Source organism: Planococcus citri, chromosome 3 (assembly GCF_950023065.1).
Source record: "Planococcus citri chromosome 3, ihPlaCitr1.1, whole genome shotgun sequence".
In the NCBI taxonomy this organism is placed as follows: Eukaryota; Metazoa; Arthropoda; class Insecta; order Hemiptera; family Pseudococcidae; genus Planococcus; species Planococcus citri.
The window spans coordinates 32,027,373-32,052,394 of NC_088679.1; the positions used below are offsets into that span (position 1 = coordinate 32,027,373).

At 31.7% G+C, this 25,022-nt stretch overlaps 1 protein-coding gene across 2 annotated transcripts in view; it reads left to right on the top strand.

Annotated features, from left to right (window-relative positions):
* Positions 1 to 23,950, top strand: part of slpr (slipper) — a 29,557-nt gene extending 5,607 nt beyond the window's left edge. Inside the window, exons 5-13 of one of the 2 annotated variants that reach the window (XM_065358210.1) lie at positions 2,866 to 3,085; positions 3,173 to 3,289; positions 7,428 to 7,613; positions 13,337 to 13,568; positions 13,646 to 13,734; positions 13,925 to 14,091; positions 14,187 to 14,292; positions 14,373 to 14,801; positions 17,641 to 23,950. In XM_065358210.1, coding sequence (XP_065214282.1) covers positions 2,866 to 3,085; positions 3,173 to 3,289; positions 7,428 to 7,613; positions 13,337 to 13,568; positions 13,646 to 13,734; positions 13,925 to 14,091; positions 14,187 to 14,292; positions 14,373 to 14,801; positions 17,641 to 17,873 — 1,779 coding nt within the window. In that variant the 3' untranslated portion in view covers positions 17,874 to 23,950. The remainder of the gene's footprint in view (positions 1 to 2,865; positions 3,086 to 3,172; positions 3,290 to 7,427; positions 7,614 to 13,336; positions 13,569 to 13,645; positions 13,735 to 13,924; positions 14,092 to 14,186; positions 14,293 to 14,372; positions 14,802 to 17,640) is intronic. The other variant, XM_065358211.1, reaches the window with a different exon arrangement.
* Positions 23,951 to 25,022: the final 1,072 nt, after the last annotated feature.

Sequence of the window (25,022 nt, forward strand, 5' to 3'; positions counted from 1 at the left end):
AAAAGTATAGTTGTTTTGCTAAAAACTAATCAAAAATTGACAAAAATTTTCGCTTTTTAACAAAATTTTTAAAACATTTCTTTTTTTATCTAAAAATTATTCAAAAGTTGTTTTTTTTATGGCACAAAAAATTGCAAAAAAGCTCGATTCTTCCACGAAAGTTTCAATTTTTTCAAGAATTATCTTAAGGTGTCGCTTTTTGCCAGAAATTGTCCAAAAGTATCCTAAAAATTGTCGTTTTTTTCGGAAAAAAATGTTCCAGAAAAGTCTTATTTTTTTTCCTAAAATTTTAAAAGGGTCTTGCTTTGTTCACAGAAGTTGTGAGAAAATATCATTCTTTGCCAAAAATTAACAAAAAATCTGATTTTTTGCTAAAATTGTACAAAAGTGTTGTTTTTCCTACAGAAATTTACAAAAATTCTGAAAAGTCTCACTTCTTGAAAAAATTGTCCGAAAGTATCGCTTTTTTGCCAGAAATTGTCAAAAGATCCCTTTCTTTTACTAAAGTTGTCAAAATTTCGGTTTTTTGCATAAAATTGTTTTTTTTTTTTTTACAAAAAATTGCAAGAATTTTCATTTTAAAGTCAAAAATTCACAAAAAGTCTCGCTTTTTTCACCAAAAAGTTGCAAAATAGTCCAACTTTTTTTCTTCTTTTTTTTGGTCAGTTTTTTCTTGAGTGTTTTGCCCAATGCTCACGTTTGCCCATTTTATGGTTATTTTCTGGTTACCTTTTTACTCTTTCTTGGTCATTTGAGTTTTTTTTTCAGCAGTAGGTACGACTAGGCCAATGTGAGTAATTATTTATGTACTTTAGTTCAACCTTCCAGTTCAAAAATGTTTAGTTTCAAGCCATTTTGTAGCCACCTGCAAGCTTTCAATTTTTTCCAAAAATTTCAATAGCAGTTATTCATTTTTTTTTCAGTTTTCAGTGGGAGGAGGGATGAAAAAGATTTACTGGTTGGTCAAAAATTCACTTTTGAACTTATTTACCTGGAATTTTTCGATAATCGCCTAAAATGATCGAGAAAAATAGTGTCAAATAAGCTACATACCAAAATTGTAGGTGCTTAGTTTAATTTTTTGACCCTTTTAGAGAAATTCGAAATTTTCAGAGCAAGTTGAAAACTCGACGCTGAAGGCTCTAGAAAATGGCCTAAAACCAGAACTTTTCGAACTAAAGGAATGAAATAAAGCTGTTACTTGAACTGCTTGTTTCATTTTTTTTCAATTTGAAAACCCACCAAAAATCTAGAAATAAATTTGAGCTCCTGTAATTTTTGTTATTGGGGTGGGGGGCTGGCTTTAATGTCAGGATTCGGGAACATGTTGTTCGGTCTTCTGGGCCTCGTCTGATCTGAAGTCCTAACTTCTGTACTTTTCAGTGTAGATATATGTATATTTTTTTTTTGCGAAATCGATAGACAATTTTTTAGAAATGAGCTTGTAGTCATGTTTACCTACATTTTCAGAATATTTGAAAACTTTGCATGAATTTTTTCTTTTTAAACAAAAGGTTTCTAAAAATTGTAAACAAAAAGGCGAATCATCGTAAAAATTGACAGAATAACAACTCTTGCTTTGAACTGTAATTCGAAAAAATGTGAGACTCCTCGATAAGCTTAGGCCTACCTATGTATGTATTTTCAATATTTAGTTTTGTTTCAAGTTTTATCAATTTCGTAAAAACAATTTCACATCACGATTTTCATGTTCTGATATTCGTGGAAATAGAATTACAAAAAAAAGCTCCGGAACAATATTTGTACCTCAAACAAAAGGAATAATTCGCGTATCTTTCTTTCACCTTGAATAATGAAAAAACCGCGAGAGATACGTGACCGGAAAATACACGAGCGGATTTTATAGAGTAGCATTCGCATTTCAAGTGCTCATTTTAACGTGTGAGTTCAATTCAATTCAATTCAAGTTTATTCGTGCAATGGGCAGCTATGCTGCATTTACAAAAGTCATCTTAAGTTTAAGTAATGCAGGTACAGCAGTTCAAATAGATGTGGTTAAGGATAAATATAGATAAGTACTACTAATGATGCTAACATTAAAATTTAAATAGAATGAAAGTATACACATAAATTGGTATCCTCAACAACAACAAAAAAAAAAGTACACGTGCAAGAAAAAAATGAATCTAAAAGCTCTACACACGTAGCGAGAAATTCCACTTTTGGTGACATTTAGAACTTTGCCCTACTTAGTTTAGTGGTATAGTTATTATTTCGTTTAATTGCTGGTATTTTCGAATTTGGCTCGAGTAAAAAGTATCCATACATACGACGAGTATATGTACATAATTTGTTGTTTTTCCCTTTCTCTTCCTCTTCTTCTCAAAGCGATGATAATTATTCGATAATGTAGACGAGATTTTTTTGCTCGCCTGATCTAATTATAATATATGATTACAGGCTTTCAAATCGAAAGAGGAGGTTAGTTACATGTAAATTGTAATAGCTGAATTCGATTATTTTTTTCATTCGCTTTGTACTTAGTTGATAAAAAAAAGGAGCGGTATGGTACGGGTCATTATTTTGATCCGTAATATCTCAAAATAGCTCTTCGTAAAAGGCTATATTCGATTTGATGAGCTTAATTTTAGAGCTTTTGCGTGATTACACGTCGGCCGCAATCAATATTTTATTTATTCATAAACATTACTATATTATTAATGTCACCGCAGTTTGGAAAGTTATTCTTTTACTCTCACTGTGTTGGAAAATTTGTTCGCTTGGATTTTTCCTTTATTATGTCACGTGATGTGCATGTTTTTGGTTTTTTGAAAATTTGTTCACTTCTGTACTTACCGATTGCTACCTTGTTTGATTGAAATGTTTGCTTTGTACTCGATACAGGAATTGCAATGTCGCGAAGAAGAAGTTCTCAAAGTAGCCGAGAAGATCAAAATCAAAGAAAAAGAGCTGCAGTTGAGAGAATTCGAGCTAGTTCAACGAGAACTTAACTTAATGATCCAGCAACAAGCTCCGACGCCTAAAAAGCGTCGTGGCAATTTTAATCTTAATAAGTTGAGAAAAATAATGTCCAATAAGAAACCTATCGTCAGTTCGCCGATTAGTAAGTGATCAATTTTGAGTATTTATACTTTATCGTGAAAATGATAATGGTGATGGATTTTTAAGCTAATATTTAATACCCGCGTAGATTTTCGACACCAGATTACCGTACAAGAAACCGTAGTCGGCGAGCGAAAGTGTTTCAACATGAGTGTGCCGAATTCTCCGCCATCCTCACCTGGGGTTCCGAGACTCCACATAGCGAGTAAGTCTGTCGTTTTACCTACTTACAAATCATTTTAGAACGTGGAAATGATTTTTAAAAATAGGTATATTATGTACTCGTATTCGTGAATTTTTCTCTCGCTTCGTAGATAATTTGTCGAGTAGTTAGTCGTACAAGGAAATGTGTGATTTGCACGTCTAGTACGCTGTTTTTATTTAAGGAAAATTTTTATATTTTCAAATGCTGATCGCTCGTGAATTTTTTATTTTTATCTTTGAAATTCACGTTTACGCGGCCAAAAGCAGCACTGGCTGAGTTTTTATTATTTTAGCGACGAGAGCTGTTTAGTTTGTTGCGAATTTGCCATCGATTAGGTGAGGTTGACTCGATTTTATGAAAAGAGATGAATTCAACTATGTAAAGTATTATTTTGTTAAACCTATTTACTTGTTGATAATGTGTCCGATATTATCGATGAATGAAAAGGTGAACGTGTTTTGTTAAATGACCTATTCTTTTATCGTAATCGTGAGGGTTTCTCGAGTAATGCACGTCGTTTTCATTGTTTGATAAAATTAAGCCTTCATTCATTGAAAAGAACGCGGTGATGAGATTTGATTGCATAAAATCAACATCTAGTGTACTTTACAAAATGATAGTAGGGTAATCGTCGAAATACCGACACTATCTAAAATATTACTCATGGGTTTTAATACATAAAATGATTTACTCATGATAGACCTTTGATACTTATTTGATTTACTGTCTATAGTGACTTAGTGACGTTTACATGAATGGGAGAATCCTTCCGGAATTAGGAAACTCGAATGAATAATTTTTTTTTTTGCTTTTTGAGTAGAGAAAAAATGAATTGTAGATGCTTATGTTATTTTTCTCATTGTTTTGTTTCATGTTCCTTCCTTCGTAAATTGATTTTAAAGAAAATTGAATATGACTGATGTTTATTTTTACGTGTTTTGTTACGAAGAAATGCCAGAAATCGTGAAAATATTGTCGTTTAATTATTTAATTCAATCGATCGGATTGTTTTATTTCTAGTCCTTGATTCGAACGACTTTTGTAATATGGCAGAGACGAAGTGAAATTTGAGATTTTGTTTCTGGGGCATGGTGTCTACTTTCAAAATGTCAAATTCTCCAAAAAAATACGCATATGAAGTCTCCTCTGAGAGGAAATTTTACATCGTGGATGTGTTTTTTGCTTGAAAATTGGAAATTCGTTGTTTTTTTTTCAAAGTTTTCGAAAGAGTCTGCTGTCATCATTCGAAATGCTGGAATTGATTAATTTTTTTTTGAATGCATTTTTTAAAAATCCGACTTGATGTCAAGCGTTTGTGCAATTTTTCGAGTTCTTAAATTTGCTCGAAATTATAGTTTTGGCTTTTCATCGTATTCTACGTACGAAGAACGTCCTAAAACTATCGTCAGTTGACTTACTGCCCCCTCCACCTTCCCTCCACTGTTTACAATCACAAAAAGGGTGCCAGATTCTGGAAATTGAATGTTTTCTTTTTTAAACATAATTTTTTCAAGTTGATGGATGGGGGAGGGTGGTCAAAAAGTTTCATGATTACCCTACAAATTTTTCTTGATAGATCCTAAAAATGTCTCGCGATTCTTCGGAAGTTTTTTTTTCAATTCTATGAGAATGGTTCCATTCATTTTTTGGGTTCGACTCCTGGAGATATTCTTAGTTCCGGATTTTGATAGAAATTCGGGGCCAGAGGGTCTCACCAAGGTATTAAATCCACAAAATGAATAAATATTCGATCTAAACGCCCTCAAATTATTAGAATCTTCGTGTTACATTTCGTACATTTTCGCAATTTGCTCAACTTTACTTCAAATTTGAGAAGCTGGAGGGTGATTGAGGGTTTATAATATCCGAAAAATGAGTAGATAGGTATTCGAATTTGATACCTTCGAATACTCTAAAATCGACACCTCATGTGTCACTCATCGTTTTCAATTTTCTGGTATTTTGACCTCATTAAAAGACACCGGGTGAATGGAGGAGGAGTTGAAGGGTATGAGATCGAAAAAGTTTATTGACGTTCGAATCCGAAGTTTTTGAGTTGGTATAAATACGTGAGTCATTTTACATTTTCAGTTTCAAACTTTCAATTAGTTGAAAATTAGAATTAAAAGGGTCCTAAAAGGTCGCGTCCAAAAAAAAAAAAATTTCAAGCTGGAAAAGATGAACCAAAAAAATGAACCAATATTATCATACTATCAAATTAAAAACAATCGAAATATTGTTTTGATTTTTTTTTTTAAATTTCTAAATCAAATGAATACATTGTTTGCATTCCTCACCCCTTGCCCCACCATTAAAAAAATCTGGCTCTATCTGACACCATTTTATCACTGAAAAAGTGCAGTTCGGGTGTGGATGGGGGAGCATGGGAGATCAACTGGTTATTTTTATTCTAAAACATTCTTTGGAAAGCCTTGAATGATGAAAATTTCAGGATCACGAAATAAAAGTTTCGATGTACCGTAATAATCTGCACTTCGAAGCAAAAAGTATGGAAGTCTATTTTTTTCGATTTTGCGAGGTTTGCAAGAGCTTTCCAATGATGTAAAAATCTCACAATCCAATAAAAATGGACTTCCATCATTTTCGCTCTGGAGTACAGAACTTTGCTGTCCAATTTTTTGAATATCTCATATTTTTTTTAAAAGAAATGTGATCGTTGGTTTTCGTTTATTAAAATTAAATCATATTTTTTTTCTTGGAACGGATTTTTTTTGGCTTCATTGACTTGAAAAAAGTCACCGATGCATTCCTTAAAATATGTTTCCAAGCTCAGCAACTGAACCGTCGATCATCATTATTCTCTTTGAAGAATTGTAGGAAGTTGATTCTTAATTTCTCAAGTTTAATATCTGGATTCTTGAAGATAGAAGGGAGGGGAGGTTGTTAAAGTTTGCAAATCTTTTGATAGTTCAATTTGTTTGATTTGCTAGATTCCTCAGGTTATAAAATTTGATTTATTTGAATTGACTTGTAGACACCGTGTGAGTAACCGGTTTCAAAATTCCAATTTTTTTTTGTACAAATAGACCTACATTTAATTTACTGTTGTCAACTCCTGCTGTTGTTTTGTTTTTCTTTTACAAATTGTAATTTTATAGAAATTTTTAATGGCTGAAATTCGAATTTCTGTAGTTAACATTTTTTTGTACTTATATATTCTTGTAGAAAAAGTGTAGTTGATGAATGAAATTTGAGTGTTTAAAGGATTTTTAATATTTGTATTTAAATTTTTTTTATGTCGCATTTTTTTACTTTCAAAATTTTAATGCAAGTTCATTTTAAAATGATCATTTTTTTTAAATTATCAATTTTTTAAGAATGGCTGTTTTTAAATTATTTGATAAAATTTTCGGAATATTTTTCTAAACTTGTTTAGTGCTTCAATAATTTGAAATGTTCGTATTACTTTGACTGTAGTTTCAAAAATATTTCAATAAAAATCGATTTGCTTATAATTATTGAAATATTCTCGAGTCATTTCGAACAGCTGATTTCTAAAATTTCTATTTCATATTATTTCGACTTTGTATCAACGGTAAACGTTTTATGAACCAACTTTCTGAACCGGTTTAATTGCAACCAGTTTTACGAAAGTTGATTTGAAATGGTTGATGAAATTCCATAATCATGCTTGAACGATATTTATTTTTTGGCATATTATTCTATTTATATAAGTCTGTTCATTCATAGATGATACTTTGAAACCGGTTTTAAGTAAATTTGTTTGCCCTTATAAATGGAGAAAATTCATATGCTCGCTTATAGCTGTAGGAGGAGGGTTTGTTGTAAATGTATCTTTTGTGAAGGTACATACTAAGTACGTACATTGACGCGACATTTGTCAAATTTTTGTGAATTTTCTATACGAATGTTGCGAGATCCTTTTCAAATTTAAGAATTTAGGAAGACGGGTTGAGTCGATCCTAATACGCGTAACTCGAAGTGTGAGAAAAGCGAAACAAATTCGAATTAACTCTAGCCGATATAAGAACTCAAAATATTAGTCAGGGAACGAGAAAGAAGACAGGGGGGGAGAAATCAGACCACGAATTATTTTATTAACTACTAACATCTGTGCAAGAAAACGTTGATAATCAACCCAGGGATGGGTGTTTAGTGCCTGCGGACGGACTGAAAGGAAAAACATGGGGTCCGAGTACGTGCCATCAAAAAGAACGAGGACAAATAATCGACCTCAGAAGCACCGTACCGGTTACCGATAAAATTTGGTCCAAATCAGCGCCCAATTTGGAGAAACATCAAGCCCATTCGAGATCAAATTTCGGCGTCCTCAGTGAAATAGGTACGGTCGAAGAAGACGATAAAGAGTTACTCGCCTATATCTACTTGTAACCCAATTCTTTTTTTTTTGATCTCTATTTCCTTTTAATCCACAACTTGGTAACGTAAGGTTGCGGGTATATATTTTCCTGTAACGCACACCTACAAATTAACCGCCGGAAAATTTTTAAAATATTGTCTAGGCGGGTACAGGATCGCTTTTTTTTTACGCTAGCACACGCTTTTTTTTATATACCTTTCCCCCTAATTTTTATGAGTCAAGTTTTAACGTATTTCGTAGTTTTATTATGGGTGCTGGATTTTGTAAATATTATGTAAATTGCACGATTTTAGTCGTTAGCTTTTGTTTTAAAATCGTTTTATTTTTTATTTTTTCGTTTTGTAATTTTGTATAATTATCGATAATAAAATTTCATCTTTTTTCCCACTTGTCGTTTTGATGTGTCTGCGGATACCTGCGTATATTTGATGGTTTGCCATTGTCCTCGTAAACATTTATATTTGTATAGAATAGTGTGGTGTTCGTGATATGTGGCTATAAAAAGTATCAGAATTTTCGTAAGCTGCGAAAAATCGTGTCTACACGAGACGATAAAATTGGCGTAGACTGGCGTTATTATATTCTACGTTGTACATATAAGTTAATTTTAGCTGATATAAGATATTATGTATGTACTTACACTTACGATATTGTAAATTGATATTTTCATCGTTTCAATTTGCTGCTATTTTAAAGTATATCTGAATTAAGTTTTTCACGGCCTCAACGCGAAGTTCATCAAGTTGATTGGCTGGACTGTGCGTCGAATTTGATGTAGTGGTGAGTTTTTTTGTTTTTGTTTTTTTTAAAATTTTTCTCTAAACTGCTCCCTCTTTGAATTTTTTTTCTTTCTTTTTTTTATACGTGTTTCATGTATTTACTTTAATGTTGTCGTTAATCATGTGCATACGTTTTTATGTTCATCTAATTGTGTATGTAACATATCGATTAGATGCGTATAAAGATCAGCCTAAAGCGGGTGTAAAAATTGGCATTTCTCAAAGGTGGAACAGATGAGCATGATTGGTATTGCATGATTATGCTTTCTTTGGAGTGCAAGTGCAGTGCATACCCGAACCCAATCGATTAAAAAGCTTTGTAGTAAAAGGGCCCAGGTTGAGTAGCATTTGAACCTTGATGGTTGAAATTTGGAGTCGTATTTGTTAAGGGGTTCAAAATGGGATGTGGGTGCTTGGCCAATACGAGTATCAGTGCAAAAGCTGGGGAGCCAAGGTTTACGCGTATGATTAGTTTATTCGTAATGTAGAATTTCATGGTTTAGGAATGTATTTTCATGCGGTAATTTTGCGATGGATGACACGATCATATTATTATGAGCACATTTGGTTTTCATTATGTAGCATCACGTCATGACTGTCATGAGGTACGGAATTATTGTGTTTTGTAATCCTCCCACCCCACTTTTATTTAATTTTTTTTTGAAAAATGGTGTAAATAGCTTGCATATGTTTGGTATTGAAGGGACTCGAAGTATTATTCTACTTATTTTCGTAATTTTTGCACAGATGAATTGAAAAAAATATCGAACTGAGGTTTTCTTGTTGCTTTAGCAAATAATTCGGATAGTATTTATTTTTTCTGGAAAGGAACGGAAATGCCATGTATTTTGCTTGCGAACGAGTGATTCAAATTTTGAATCGAATTGTATGGTTCTTTGTTAGTTTTCACTTACGAGTAAAATTATATATGTAATTCGTTCGCGAATGATTCAATATTTTTCAAATTGCTTTTAAATCCAAGTATAAGATGAATACTTTGTAATAATGAACCAATGAACCATGCTTGCATTTTTGATTTTGGGCGTTTGGTTGTGTGTTAAGCTCGGTCATTTTTTCTTTTTGCTTTCGTTATGAATCGTTCACGAACGATTCAACTCTTTTTGTGACTTATTTATTTTCGAATAATTAACCTGGAAAACTATTGAGAATAAATATTAGTCGTTGGTCATTATATAATTGGTATTTGCCCATGAACGACCTAGGTTTTTTTATTAATGAACGATTTGTTCAAAACCGATGTTTGTCGTTTGCGAATGAATAATTTTCAGAATCACTTATTCGGAAGATAAACGCGAATAATTGTTTGAAAATGTTTTGGATTGCTGTATTCTTTTCTATATCATGTCAAATTTCTGTCTTACGAGTTTGTGAATCGTTCGCGAACGATTTTGACGACTCTTTTTTGGCATACTTGATCATTATTCATTTTCATTTCTAAATAATTTGGCTTTGAAAAATTGTCGGGTGTTTTATTTCTTGGTGTTTGATTTACCCATAAAATATGCTGTATTCATGAACGATTGGTTCAAGTATCATTTTCGTCGTTCGCGAATGATTCACTCTCAAAATGAAACAGTAATCCAATTTTATAAAACCACAGGAAGTTATTTTTTTCATGAATTTGCCTAAAATAATAATGAACATTGCTGCACCCTTCCAAAAGTCTTGCTGAATTTCGTTCTTCCAAGTTTATGACTTATGAGTTGTTCACGAACGATTCGATTCATTTTTCGATTCAGTTATTTCCGCATAATTCGGTCTAATAAATGATAAAATAGTTAAACTACTCTAATGTGAAATTTTTCGGTTAGTTGATCATGAAATTTGTTTTGTTATTTGTGAACAACTTGTTTAAAAACCATTCTGTCGTTCGCGAATGATTCACCCTCAAAATATGTAAATCAAAAGATTGATTCCAAAAATTGGAAAGTTTAATTTTATAATTAATGTTTTATGATTTTGAAAGTACTGCCAAATTTCTTTTTTCAAACTGTGAATCTTTCGCGAACGATGTACCTATTACCTACCTACCTAAATTTTTTTTATCTAATTATTTCCAAATGATTCGGCATTAAAAAATGGTTGAAAATATCATAATTCATTTATTAATATTTGAGGTTAAAAAAGTTTTGTTTTTGTCCGTATTCGTCGTTCGCGAATGATTCAATATCACTTTCAAATTCTCATTCTCAAAGACGTGAATCAGTGAATTAGCGAAACATTGGAATGATTTGTTTGAATAGGTAGATTAGTAGTTCGTTATAGATATTGCCTTATTTTTCTCAAAGTGGTGCCAAACTCTTCCTTTCAGGTTATGAGTCGTTCACGAACAATTTGATTCCTTATTTTTGATCCAAATAAAATACTCATTTTCAAATGTAGGTAGATAATTTACGTAGTTTTGAAAATTTGATAATTTCAACTATTTTATGGTTCGTTATAATATTTTGTTATTTGTGAACGATTCGTTCTAAAATAATTTTTGTCGTTCGCGAGTGATTCATCTTAAAACGAGTCGGTGGACCAACACTTACAGCGAAAAAAAATAAAGATTTCTTTTCAAATAAAATAATATTGATTTATCCTTTCAAGTTCTTATTTTCAAATTATGAATCGTTCACGAACGATATGACTCTTTTTTAACTTGAGTCATTTCCAAATGATTCACTTTTAAATAATGGTTGCATATTCCGTATTGTTATTATTTGACCACGATCCACGAATCACGTTTCGTTATTCGTGAAAGATTTATTCAGAATCCGTTTCAGTCGTTCGCGAATGATTCATTCTCAAGATGAATCTGCAAGCTGAGAAGGAAAGACTAATTTAATATCAATCAATTTACTCAATTGCGAATACCCATTGAGTGCGATTCGGAGGGAATTTTCTCATCGTTCGTGAACGATTCCCTCAAAGCTCATTTTAGTCGTTCACGAACGATTCATTGAAAGAATTAACCGAATTTCAAATGAACTGGGGTTTTCATCCGAAAAATGTGGTTAGAAATCAGCAAATACAGTCTAATTGTTGGGTGGTGTTTTTCTACCTCTGGTGATTTTCGGTAAATTTTCTCGTCGTTCGTGAACGATTTTCTCAAAACTCATTTTAGTCGTTCGCGAACGATTCATACAAAGAATTGACCAAATTACTAAATGGGATTTTTTTTGAGAAGATTAAGTCATAAATGAGAAATTAGCAAATGAAGTTTAATTATTGTGTGTGGTGTGTTTCTGGTTGCTAAAGCTGTATGTATTTCACGATGTTGCTTTTTCTCTTTTTTGTAGCACTGTTTGTGAATGGAAGGTTCACTGTGTTGATTAAGTAATTCACAAGATGACCGAATGAAATCGTTTATTTTTTTTCAATCATGCAATTTCGATAAAAAGTTCTGCTTTTATTGAGAATGTGTGTTTGTTTGATTCTTGAATACATCTCTGAGAAGAAATTTGACGTGAAATGTTTCAATTCTTGCTAGTTTTTTGATTGGAGAGGAGGGGGGAATGGTTAAGGAAGACGAACATTGCTCATCTGATCTTGATATAAAGCAGTACCTACTCTAGATTGCCAATTTTTTTATTTCATTGATAGTGAGTTGAGTCATAGTGAATAAAGGTAGAGGGAAGGGAACAGGAATTGTGTTACATTAAGCACATCATTTGTGTTTTTTCATATTTTTATCAATGTTGATATCTTTCTTATAAATTGACTGGCTAGTTTTAAAAACATATAACATCAATTCGGAATTAGGTGCTCGTTATTAGAAAATTAATTATTTCATGGGTAGTTTAGTTAAGAAAAGGAGATATTTTTGTAATTACGTGGGGCTTCGCTTACTCAAAAATTAAACTGTTTACGAATGATTCATCTGGTCTAGAATTTCGAGGTGGGGGGGGGGCATACACGGAAAAATAGATTATCGAACGCAAAAAAATGTAAGTACTAAAATATATAGAATTGATTTCGATATTGAATTTTTTTCGTCTCGTTGCCATTTTATCTACTTACTAAAATTGTGTTCGAATTTATCTACATAATTTTAAAACTCATTATGACTCATTTGGTCTACATATTTTTCCAAATACTTGATTATTGTGCAGAATATACTTCCAATGCCAAGGTAAAAAGACCTGCTGATGAAAAATGCAATATTTGAGAGCTTTTATGAAAATAATTGGTATCTTTTGCTGAAGATTTCGCTATCGGGGGATGCCATAATGAAAGCTATATTTGTTGTATGTTTAAATACTTACTTACGTGTGATTTAATTACATTTTCGTTGTTTAAAAAAAAAATCTGTATTAATTTGGTTAAAATTTTAATACGTAAATGTATCATTAATTATAATTAATTCAGCGATAACGCCTTTTTCTCATAGCTTTTACTTTGCTTTTGTACATACATTTATACCGAAGAATATGAAATCCATTTGTGTAAGCTGCTACACGTACGAGTGATTATAAATGGTGAACATTTTCCGTTTGTATATAATTTATTTGTACCTATCTATTACATATTTTAAGATTAACCTTGTACATGTTAGTTTTGCTTTTGTAAATTGTAAGGTATTTAGCTTGCCTACTTATCAAAATAATGTAACTCATTTTCGATAATAATTAATAATTAGCGACAATGGCTTGTTCAATTTACGCTTTGTGGATGCCGCTTTTTAGTATTAATTTTGATGCTTGAGTGCATTTATTTTATTTTTTGAGAACTTCATGCAAATTATATCGCTGATATGTCCGCTTTATTTACATAAAAGTTCGATAATAAGGATTGATTTGGGATACGTTGTATCGCTCTCTATTAATTGGTATTAATTTAATACGAAATTACAGTTACGTATTTATTTGCATATTAAAATAATTTTGTGCATTTTTATAGATTACCAATATACACCCGCTGATAACGAATGGCTGAGCGACGAGTCGAGTACTGCGAATTTATACCATAGCTCCAAAGAAGATAGCCTTTTAATTAATACGAAATCGCAAAAATGCTCAAACGTAGAAGTATTATTATGTAATATGGCCTCGATGTTAGCCAGCGTGGCTGCTGGATACGATATACGCTTATCAAATGTAACCAACGTGCATCCTAGATTTGTGCCGGAACGGTAATGTATTCAATTTTTCAATTTTGAAAACCACTTGATCGTTGAAATGCTCATAAGGTGTTTGGTTTTCTGTTTAGGGATGAACCATCGCATCAGAGGTACTGGCAGGGTGATCATGCAAGACCATATTTAAATACTGATTACGATTATTCGTCTAGTTCATCGAGTAAGTGTTTTTTTTTCTCTCTGAATAAATGTAATGAAGAGATTGGAGAAGACAGTGTTCGATTCTGCATTGTTTTTGAATCATTGTACTAAAATTTTGATCAAAAAATGTACCATATTTAATTGGATTGTGGTTTCTTTGGAGTATTTTTTTCTGGCTACCAGTCTAACAGAATGAATGTATTTTACAGGTTATGCTCGTAATACGTATCACGGACCAGTGAAACATTACCGACCGTCGTTAACCGATACCATAGATTTTAAACCGCTTAGATTTACCGATTCTCCGCAGCATAATGTCTCATCGAAGCATAGTACTCCTAGAAGAAAAATTAGTAATCCTGGTGTAGATATCGAGGTAAATTTTTATAATGAATCATTCTTAGTTTTTTTCTCGTTACCAAAAATCAAAATCAACACAAATATTCTAATTTTAACCGATTATTTTTTCAGACATCGTATCCTCCTCCTCCTGCACCTTCGGGAGGCTTGACAGCGTACAGCTCTACCGATTCTAGTTGCAGATCTGACTATTACCGAAGTCCAGAACATCATGCTAGTGAGTTGAATAATTATATAAATTCTCATCGAGATTAAATCTTGCATCGTGGGTTAATTACTTTGTTTAATTTTTCACAGCCCCTTCAGGTTACCAATACCAAAGCAATAACGATTACCCCGCTTACGGCGACGAACCAGCATATCACTCTTATTACGACAATCCGTCGACGATAGCTAGTAACGGTATACGAAGTCCGAGACGTTCCTCTCATCGAAGAACTCCATCGAACACATCGAATAGTATAGGTATCAGCAATAATAACCCGGCTTATCCTCTCGAAGGAGAAGAAGGAGCGGAGATGTTTTATTCGCCGTATACACGAAGAGCAGGCGACTACTCGGGGTACTTTTCGCGTCAAAATTCAGTCGAGTCGTCGTCCGGCGAAAGGCCTAGTTTCTTGGATGTGGGATCGACGACCAAGTTACGTTCTAGTTTAAAACGATCGAATTACCTGTCACCGGCGCTCAGGGCACAGAATACTGGTGGATCTTCGTCTTCTGGTCCTGGTAAGTAGACGTACTACACATTGTGCAGGATGTGTGGAGACTTGAGATTTTCGTGGTCAATATTTGAGAATTGGATATAACTGACGAGGGAAGTTCTCGATTATTCAGTCACCGATTTCGTCCTGTTTTTTTTCTCCAGAGAATGGAGACCTATATAAAGCAGATCAAACAAAATTTTTGATCGTTCAAATGAAAAATTTTGTATTTTTAAAAGTTCCAAAATTGCCTATATTTTTTTTTTGGATAATTTTGGGTTTTTAAAATATACTTCTTGGTACTCAGTAAAAGGCTATATGTATGACCAGAAATGTGGTTTTCTGAGACAAAAACCTGATCATTTTGATCTTTTCCAATCAATTGGTGTGATTTTTTTGTCCATTTTGAAAAATTCAAAATTTTGCAGGGCTCTTAATTTTTCATTTGGGTTGCTGAATAATTTGTTTTTCGTTTTTTGAGAGAGAGGGCTACCATCTTATGAAAAAAAAACTTTATAGAGCTCCAGGCATGTTGTTTATTTTTGAATTAAACCCGGAAAAGGAAGGACATTTTGAAAAAAAATTGATAAAAAATTTCAATTTTGAACGAAGTGTAAAAAAAATAACTAAATTACGTTTTTTGCTCCATATTTTACGGTTTTTGATTTCATTTTTATCGATTTTCATGTGAAAGTCAATTTGAATGATTTTCCAATAATTTTAAGCCATTTCTTGAATATTTAATGCCAGTTTTGCAAATTTTCTGTCAATTTTGGGAACATTTTTTGACATAATTTTTTTAATAAAATTATTTTCAACCTTTTTTCCAACTTTACCTAAGTGATTTTTGTGTGGATTTAGTCAATTTTTCTTGAAATTTTGGCAACTTACGCAGTTGTTAGTTTTGTAAATTTTCCATTAATCTTAGATGCAATTTTTGTATTCATTTTCATCCAGAATTTTTTATAAATTTCTGCATAATTTTACTCAAGTTAATTAGATTTTGACGAGAATTTTATCAAGTTTTTTGAGTTTTAGGGTGGAGGGGGGAGTGGAAAGGTCTATTAATTGGCGCCAATTTCACCAATTTTCTGGAATTTCCAAGCTATATTGTCCTATTATTGTGTTATCTTCACAAAATGTTTACAAAAGTATTGTAATTCAGAGTTTTTATGATTTTAAGCTTATTTGGTCTGTGATATTGCTTAACTCGTGATCTTATATAGAATTTTATCCATTTTTTGGTCAATTTTTGTTATGCTCGTATCAATTTTCAATTCATTTTCGGTCATTTTAATGTAATTTACTCGATTTTTCGTGATTTTTTAGTCTTTTTGCAATTTTTTACTCAATTTTGATGGCATTTTATAAACGTCTCTTTCATTTTCAACTGCTTTTACATCAATTATTGCTGGTTTTCCGGTAATTTCGAGCAGTTTTGTTCAGTATAATTTTTGTTGATTTGTTTCCAACTTTTGTAATTTTTTTCTCCAAACTTGGTATCTTTTCAATTATAGTTCTATTTTTTGGGAATTTTTTCCATTTTCACACTATTTCTCAATTTTTATCAGTTTTTGCTTCATTTTATTAATTTTTGAATATTTTTAGTCAACTTTTCATAAATTTTTGGAAATTTTTGTGTAATTCCAACTATTTTTATGACATTCTGTCAACTATTTCCTGGCTTTTAAATAATTTTGTGTTATTTGTTCAATTTCTTATGCAATATCTTCGCAAAATTTTGTAAATTTTTAATTTTTTTGTTCATGTTTTTGTTCAGCTGCTGATTTCAGAAAATTTTATTGATTTGTGATTTTGGCTATGTTTTATTATTGTTTAACTTACTATTTTCAGTCATTTTCGCGTAAATGGTCAATTTTTTATATATTTGAAGGCAGAGTTATTTTTATGCCGTTTTATCGATTTCTTTTTTGTATGAGTACCAAATTTTTTTCTCCAATGATTAATTTTGTATCAATTATGCTGATTTTCTGTTCATTTTAAATTTTGTAGACCTTCAAATTTAATTTCGTCGGTTTTTTTTTTTGAATTTTTACTTCTTTCTCAGTAATATTTGTGTCGAGTTCAGTTGATTTTATACATTTTTCACGAAATATCTACAGCATTTTACACAATTTTGATGGTATGATGGTATTTTATCAATTATTGTTTCTTAGTTTTCAATTTATTTTACGTCAGTTCTTTAAATTTTCAAATAATTTCGAGCAGTACCGCTGCTGATTTTTCGCTATTCCGAATGTTTGTTTTTTTTTTGCAAATTTTGCTGCTGCTTGGTTTTGGAAAATTTTATCATTTTAATCGATAATTATTTTGGTCCAATTTTAAATTTTTGCAATATTTTCTCAAGTTTTAATAAATTTTAAGTCATTTTCAGCGTATTTAATTTTTTTTATAAATTTTTTCTTCATTGAAAGTATTCTTCTAGTATTTTCGTGCATTTTTTTAATTCAATTTTTGTCTAATTTTCGAAAATTTTTACGAATTTTCCAATATTAATCTGTTGTTTTTAATAATTTTTGCGTGAGTTTTGTGAATTCGCTGATGATTTTTTAATTTTATAAAGTCTTGTATTTTCTCGTGCAATTTTTGCAATAATGGTACTATTTATTTAGTTAGTCATTTTTTTTCAAGATTAATTTTCTGTCTTTTCACGTTTCAAGCTTGACAAAAAGTCACATGAAAAAATGAAACATGCTCTGTAAAGCTTTTTTGTGGCACCTCGTTGAGTTAAAATCTCGCATATTGACTACGTCTCCACAAACTCCCCGTATAATTGTATTGAATTTAATCCAAATTATGGAATATCCGAGCAGAAATAAAACTCCTGGTTTCTTTTTTTACAGGGTCGCCGACGAATCCAACGCCTCCGGAAAGTGTTACTAGCGAGGATAGCAGCTACATGTCAGCTAGAGATAGCTCATCTAACTCTATATCGCGAGTAAGATTCTCTCCGAATACGTTAATGGATGTGCCATGTCATTCGCAAGACTCGAGTCATCGTCGACCATACAGCAGAGAGTCATCGAGGACGAGAAGACCGTCGTATTCGGACTACGATCGTGATTATTTATCTTAGTGCGTACTACCTTCATAGTTACAGGGTTTTTAATTTACGAGCTTCAGTATTATGTATTTTATCGTGTTTTATTTTTACCTAATCACCTAAAAAGCTGAGAGTAGAGTCACGTGATTTTGATTTTACTTCCTCTATATACGAAATTTGATCAGCTTTCGTGCTGCTTTTTTTTCTACGGTGCCATCGTTGGCTAAATAATGAAAAAAGCGTTGTATTTTTTTTTTGCCTGCCTAGAGGGAGGGAAGGGTTGGCTGATTTTAATGTTATTTTAAATTATTTCGATTTTGTTCCAGAGTTTATGTTAACTAATGGGACAGTTTTTTTAATTTTAACGACGAGTCCGGCGTCATGGAGACAATCAGGTGAATTTTTAATAATTAATAAATCAACGCTTTATTCGTTATGATAAATTAATAACGAATACATTCATTTCATACGTTAACGTATACTAGAGCGTTGTTGCTTTTAAATATTTGATTATACGTACGTCCGATGTGTTTCATTTTGCATGACGTATACGCGAATCAAGTACGACAATTTTTTCATGTGATACTTGAAAACACCACACATTGTTTAACTTTTTGCGGCATTATTGCGCGAGCGAGCTTTTAAAAGACTTGATAGGTATATAAATGAAATACCTATGTATGTATTTTACAAGCATTCGAGGAGTCTATAAAGTAGCAGTATTAACGGTGAAGAATTCCTGCGGAATATTTGTGTTTTATATTATTTAAAATTAAGGTGTTTTTTTGAATTTTTTTTTTTTACCTACTCGTGTACGCACAAACGACGAAGGATTTTTTTTTCAAAATGTACGCGTGGTTTGAGTTTAAACGCGTCAAAGAAAAAGCTCGAATGGAAAATTGGACGAATGTTCATACGACCGAGTCGTATAGTCGTTATATAGCAACATATTATCAACTTTTTTTTCGTTTTATTTTGTTTACTGATGAAAGCAATTTTTTATCAAGCTATTGCCGAGCAGAATATTCAAAGGAGTCGAGTTAGCATTTGTACGAGTGAAAATGAAAACAAATTTTCATTATATTCGCTGGTATTCGTTTTAGGTATTCTTTTTGCGTTTGATTTTGATTTCTGAAAAAAAAAATTGAAAACGCAGGTTTTATAGTTTTTAATGAGTGGGATGAAGAAATGCGATATGAAGAACGAATAATCTGTTTTTGTAGTTTTTCGAAGGGAAAAAATGTCCATCTGATTGTCGAATGAGTTGGGGGGAACCTCAAGAGATTGTAGGAACAATTTTGGATCTTTGATTTGAACCATCACTTTTCTACTGGGGTTTCAAATTTTTAAATTTACACCGAAAAACAAAAAAAAATTTCGAAATTTTTTTTTGTGTTAATTGATCATATTACATCTACTTAGAAGTAATAAGACCGTTTTTGAATTTTTTCCCACCATTTTCAAGGGTTTCGCATGACTTGCAAAAATGATATCTAGACCTAGGTATTCAAAAGTTGTGTAAAATGACTTAAAATGATGAAAAAATTTCAAAAATAGTTTTCTTGTAAGTCGATGTAATTAATAATGATCAATTGAACAAAAAAAAAAATGGAGTAACTTTTTTTTGATTTTTAATGTAAATTTCAGAATTTGAAATTAAAGTGGAAAAGTGATGGTTCAGATGTGAGGTCTAAAATTTTTCCTACAGTCTTTTGAGATCCCCCCCTCCACAATTTTTTATCGTATCCCTTCAACAATTTTACAAAAGAATCATCAAATTAAAAATTTTTTAGTCAAACCCCGAAGTTCTATGCTGCATTTTTTTTCTTTTTTTTTTGGTATTCTGTGCCTTATAATATGTACCTACTTATAGTGTTTTTTTTATCGTGGAATTCAATTCATTTTTTGAAATTAGGAAAATAGAAGCATTATTTGATAATTCCTTGCTTGTGTACGAAAATAAGATTGAGAGAAGGGGACGAACCCTTAAAAAAATGCCCACTTTGATCAAAGTTGAAAATATTTTTAAAAAATTCAAATTCAACTTTGAAAATTTTTGAACACTGAAAATTGCATGGAAAATTGAGTGTTTTCTTTGAAAGCTCACTTTCAACATTTCGTGATGAAAAAACATTGAGAATCTCATTTAAAAATTTGAAAAGCCATCAAGTTTGTATTATTAAGAGTAAAAATCGAGTGTGGTTTTCGTTTTAGGACCCATGAACTGGAGAAGGAAGAGGAGCAGGAGTGGGTGGAGTGGGAGGGGGGGGTTGGCAGGCTTTTCAAAAATTCACGTCCAACAAAAAAAGTCGTGTCCATCTTTCTATTGGTATGTTTTAATGCTGAGTTCGATTATCGAATTTTTTTGCATTTCAATCCCTTTTACCACCCCCTCTTCCTGACCCCTGCAGCGTACAAGTAAAGAAGGATCTTACCCGTGGAGGTGACGAAATCAGCCCTTGACTTGAATTGGCTCAAAAGTAATCCAAAATTTCACTCGTGAATGTCTCAATAATTTTTGAAAAACACCTCCTGACAAAAAATGAATGAAGATGTAATTCTAGACAAATTTTTCAAAGCTTCAGCTCTCGTTTTGCTCAAATTATTGTTCAAATTTTCAAACATTTTTGACGATAAAAAATAAACTCGAGGAATTAATTGAAAAAATGTTAATTCTTTGTTCCAACCCATAATTTTTTTCAAGTTTTGATTATTCGTAATTTTTTGAACTTTTATTTGAAATTGTTGTTTTTGATCACCCTCTCCCCCCCCAACCATTCGGTCGTATCACCCCTGATGAATCTCTCTGGTGTTTTTTTTTTTTTTTTTTTTTTGTTTCCTATTCGATTTATTTATTTATTTTTAGCTCACTTTGTTCTCGGTCAAATTTTTGTGATCCTAGTTTGAAAATAGAATTCAGAAAAGAGCGAATTTGATTTTCCAAATGTTATTCTACGAAGCTCACGATTCATATTTCAAAAAAAAAAAAAACACAAACATTTGCAGGAATTAGTTTCTTGCATTTGTAATTTTAATTTTTGATAAGCACGTTTACGTGTGTTAATTCTAAAATATCAAAGACGGACATTTTTCATGTAGCCAAACGAGCCAGGGTGTCAAATTGACGAAGAACTTGAGAAATAGTTGCATAAATAATTATTGAATGAGATGAAAATGAGAACAGAATCATGTTCGGTATTTCTTCTCCACACCTCTTCCCCCTCCTCCGTCCACAAAAAATTGATTTTTTATGAAATAGAAAATTATATTTTATTTAAATGATTTTATCGTAATAAGAAATTCTGATTTTTGGGCGGGGGGAGGGGAGACGAAGTGAAATTTACAAAACTGAAAAACTTGGAGGTGAAAAGATGTGGAATCAGTATTTTAATTCCAGTTTTAAAATTCTTTGCAATTATGTATACTTTTTTGCCTTGTTTGTGACCCCCCCCTCTTTCAGAAAATTGATTTTCAAAGTTGAAATAAGTGATTCAAACATTTCAGGTTTTCAACCAATTTTCAGCATTTTTCAAGCCTAAAAAACTGGCTGGCTCTAAAATAAAAATAAGAGTCCTCAAAAATGTGAAGGGCTAATTGTGAAAGTCGCTTTAGTCAGCAGTGATTTTTGTACAAATCAATGAAAACATTGTTGTCCTGCTTCAGTAATAATGTAAAAACTTCATGGTCAAGTATTAAAAAAACATCTTCAACTATCCCAGAATGTATTACAATACTCATTTTTCCCTTTAAAATTGATGAAATATGAAAAAAAAATGTTTAAAGTTGTGTGAACAAAAAAATGACTAAGGCGACTTTCACAATTAGCCCTTCATGTGTATTGCACCCAATTCCCAAGATGGAAACTAAGTAAGATCATGCGTTTGAAATATGGAATCATTCGTGGGAAAAAATCCACACCCCTCTCTCCTTTTTTAAACTTCTGACCAATTTCATTTTTTTTAAAAATCGATTTTCATTTATCTAGACCATTTCAATGTTATATTCACCCTTTCCTCCTCTTCTTCATCCTTTTTTCACGTTTTACCGCAGAAAACATTTTAAACACGTGTAAAATATCATTGAAAAAAAATTGCAAATGTAAAAAAAAAATTAATTCAACTGCGAATGCGAGTAGATTAATTGCGTGATGAATGAAGTACGTTCCCTGGCGAGTAATTTATCTATGGCTTTTGGACAGAGTTGTTTTTTTACGCACATGCGACACTCGAAATTACCTATGAACTTTTGTACATTATAATTTATAATACATATAAACACAATAATTTGAGTACTAGGAATTCTGTTTTCTCAATTCGCGTAATTTTTTGTGCGACGATGGGGTATTTTTAATTGACACACCCCTTTGTTCAGACTCCGACTGTTTTTGAATATTCTGCTCGATTTGAAAAATTTCCCTCGAGAAAGCTCGATGCATTGGTTAAAAATTTTGAAAGAGAAAAAAAACCGTCATACCAAATAATTAGACTGAAATTGACTTCAGTGAAACGGTACTTATGTTTTTTTTGAATTTAATCAAAGAGTTTAAGTACCTCGTGTGTCATAATTGCATAAGCAATGTAAAATGTATTTTTAATGTTTGTATAAATTAACGTTCACAACGTCTACCATTTTTTAAAAAATAAATATTGTGAATGTATTATGTATATATAGACTTTCTCGTTATATATGATTCTTAAAATGTGTAGATTAATCAAAAAACCCTCAAAAAAAAGGAAAAAAATATAAGCGCGTATTATAAGGGATAGCTTCACGTACTACCTACTTCGAAAGTACAGCCATTGCTCAGAGTTTAAAAGCTAGAATGGTAGATATCATTTTTCATAACTTACCATCGAAACTTTATAGGGTGTTATTTTAAACCTAAAAAGGTGGCCTTTGTTATATACGAGAGTATATGACGCTTTTATGTATAACCTTTGAAAAGCCTTGTTAAAAATGGCTCTTCAACGAGGTCTAGTCAAATTTCATCGAAGATTTATTTACATTTATTAAACCACCTCTATACCGCGCCGTTGTCATTTTAACATGTAAACGTATTTTCCATTCAATATGTGTAATGTGTTTGCTTGTGATGTGCATTTTCTTTCACCATAAGACACGTTTACGTTTAACGCTTCACTGATAACGTGTCTGTTGTGTTTAAACTCGTATTGCCCGAGTATTGATTTAATCAAAGTGACATTTCTTCGTATTAGATTTTGCAAATAGTATATGTATTAGAGTACTCCCCCTCCCCCCTGCAAACCACCTCATACTAATTGAATATTTCTACCCTAATGTTTTTGTTTTTCTCTCTAAAATAGGGAGAAATCTGGGAACATTCGATCGACAAGAAAAATAAAAAAAATACCAGCAACTTTGTAATTAAACGTCGTCGTTATATAAAGCAACATTTACACTGCCAATGTTTTTTTTTGTTTTTTTTTTTAGAAAGAAAAAAATCATTTTAAGAAGTTTTATTTATTTATTTTTTTTTTACTTAATCTTGGTTAACCATTCTGAGCGGATTAAGAAATGGCCGTACACTTTAAACGAGTATCAAGTTGAAACATTTCTAAAGAAATTATTTTTAAAGGCTGTGTTTAAAGCGATAGCATCGTGTTTTATTAGGTACTTTAATTATTTTAAATATTTTTTTGCATTTTTCTTCCCATCTGTATAATGTGCCTAAAAAATTAATTATTCTGGTCTTGCGTTTTTTCCCCTCCTTAATCCTTAAAAAAGTGCAATATAATTAATCGAAGCTTAAGTTTTGTTTTTGTGTAAATCGAGAGTTTTAAAACATTATAAACAAAAAAACGCGTAATACATACGAGAATTTTTAACTACTTAACTGACGATACCTACTATACTACATTATGATGTTGAATACGTGTAATTAGCTTTAATTTTATTTATATAAAAATAATTTAGGTTTTTTTTTCTCTAGAAAAAGTAAGCGAGACATTCCAAAAAACGTGTATTTTTTGTTTGTTTATTTGTTTTATTATTATTTTTTTTTTATCGCGAAATTATTCGAAGAAAAAAATGTGTCAACGAAATGCTCAAAGTGTAAAGTAACCAGAATACATTCCTTTTTTTCAATTTTACCATCGAGATTTTTTTCCGTGTTTGATCAAGACAACTTATTAAGGTGTACGTGTTGACTCAGAGGGTGAATCTAAACATTGCTGCGCCGGTTACAGATCGGAAATTTAAAAGCTGATTTTTATTTGAATTGGGATTTTTATTAAGTTTCCAACTCCAAGACGAGAGGTTTTAAGCTCTTTGCGGTATTTTGATTGTAGGATGTAATTTACTGCGTAGTATTATGATTTGGGTAGCTCTAGCTACCTCTATACTAGAAGTGAAAATTATATTATGGACGAGGATTTGTTGTGAGTATAAATAAAGGTTCGAATCGTGCGACATCGAGTTTATCGTTGAGAAGATGAGGGCGTGAGAAGAGAGGATCTGGAACTGGAAGGAGGAATATCCAGGTCAATGTTGTGTTGTTGGTTCATGTTCATTTGAAGTGGACCAAAACAAAAATCAGATATTTTTCGGGGATATTATTTGATGTATTGCAAATACAGGGTGTTACGCAAATCGTGTGTCAATATTCAACTGTAGGTAGTAGTACTCGAGGAGACGATTAAAAAACGTTATTATGGCAAATTGCCCATCTTGAAAATTGAAGAGACAAACTTTCCAAATTTGGGATGCTTCGAATTTTGAGGATTTCAAAATTTTCAAATTGTGTTTGCGCCTTCAATTTTGAAGATAGGCAATTTGTCATAATGACTTTTTTGTTCGTCCATTTGAGCGCTACGGGTTAGTGAAATTGATTTAATGATGCAAACATTTTCTTATCATCTGTAAATTGAAGAAGTTGCACCATTTTTGGGGAAAAATTTACCGGTTTTGAAAAATTTGCTAAAAATGAGAAAATGTTTGGATTATTCAAGTGACTTTACTAACTCGTATATTCAAGTAGACGAACAAGAAAAGCTATAATGATAAATTTGCCATCTTCAGGTTTGAAGGGGAAAACACGATTTCAAAATTTTCAAAATCTAGGGCGCAACAAATTTGAAAATTTTGAATCATCATTCGAACAATTCAAACATTTTTTTATTTTTGATGATTTATTCAAAATCAGTAAAGGCTATAGGTGGATAA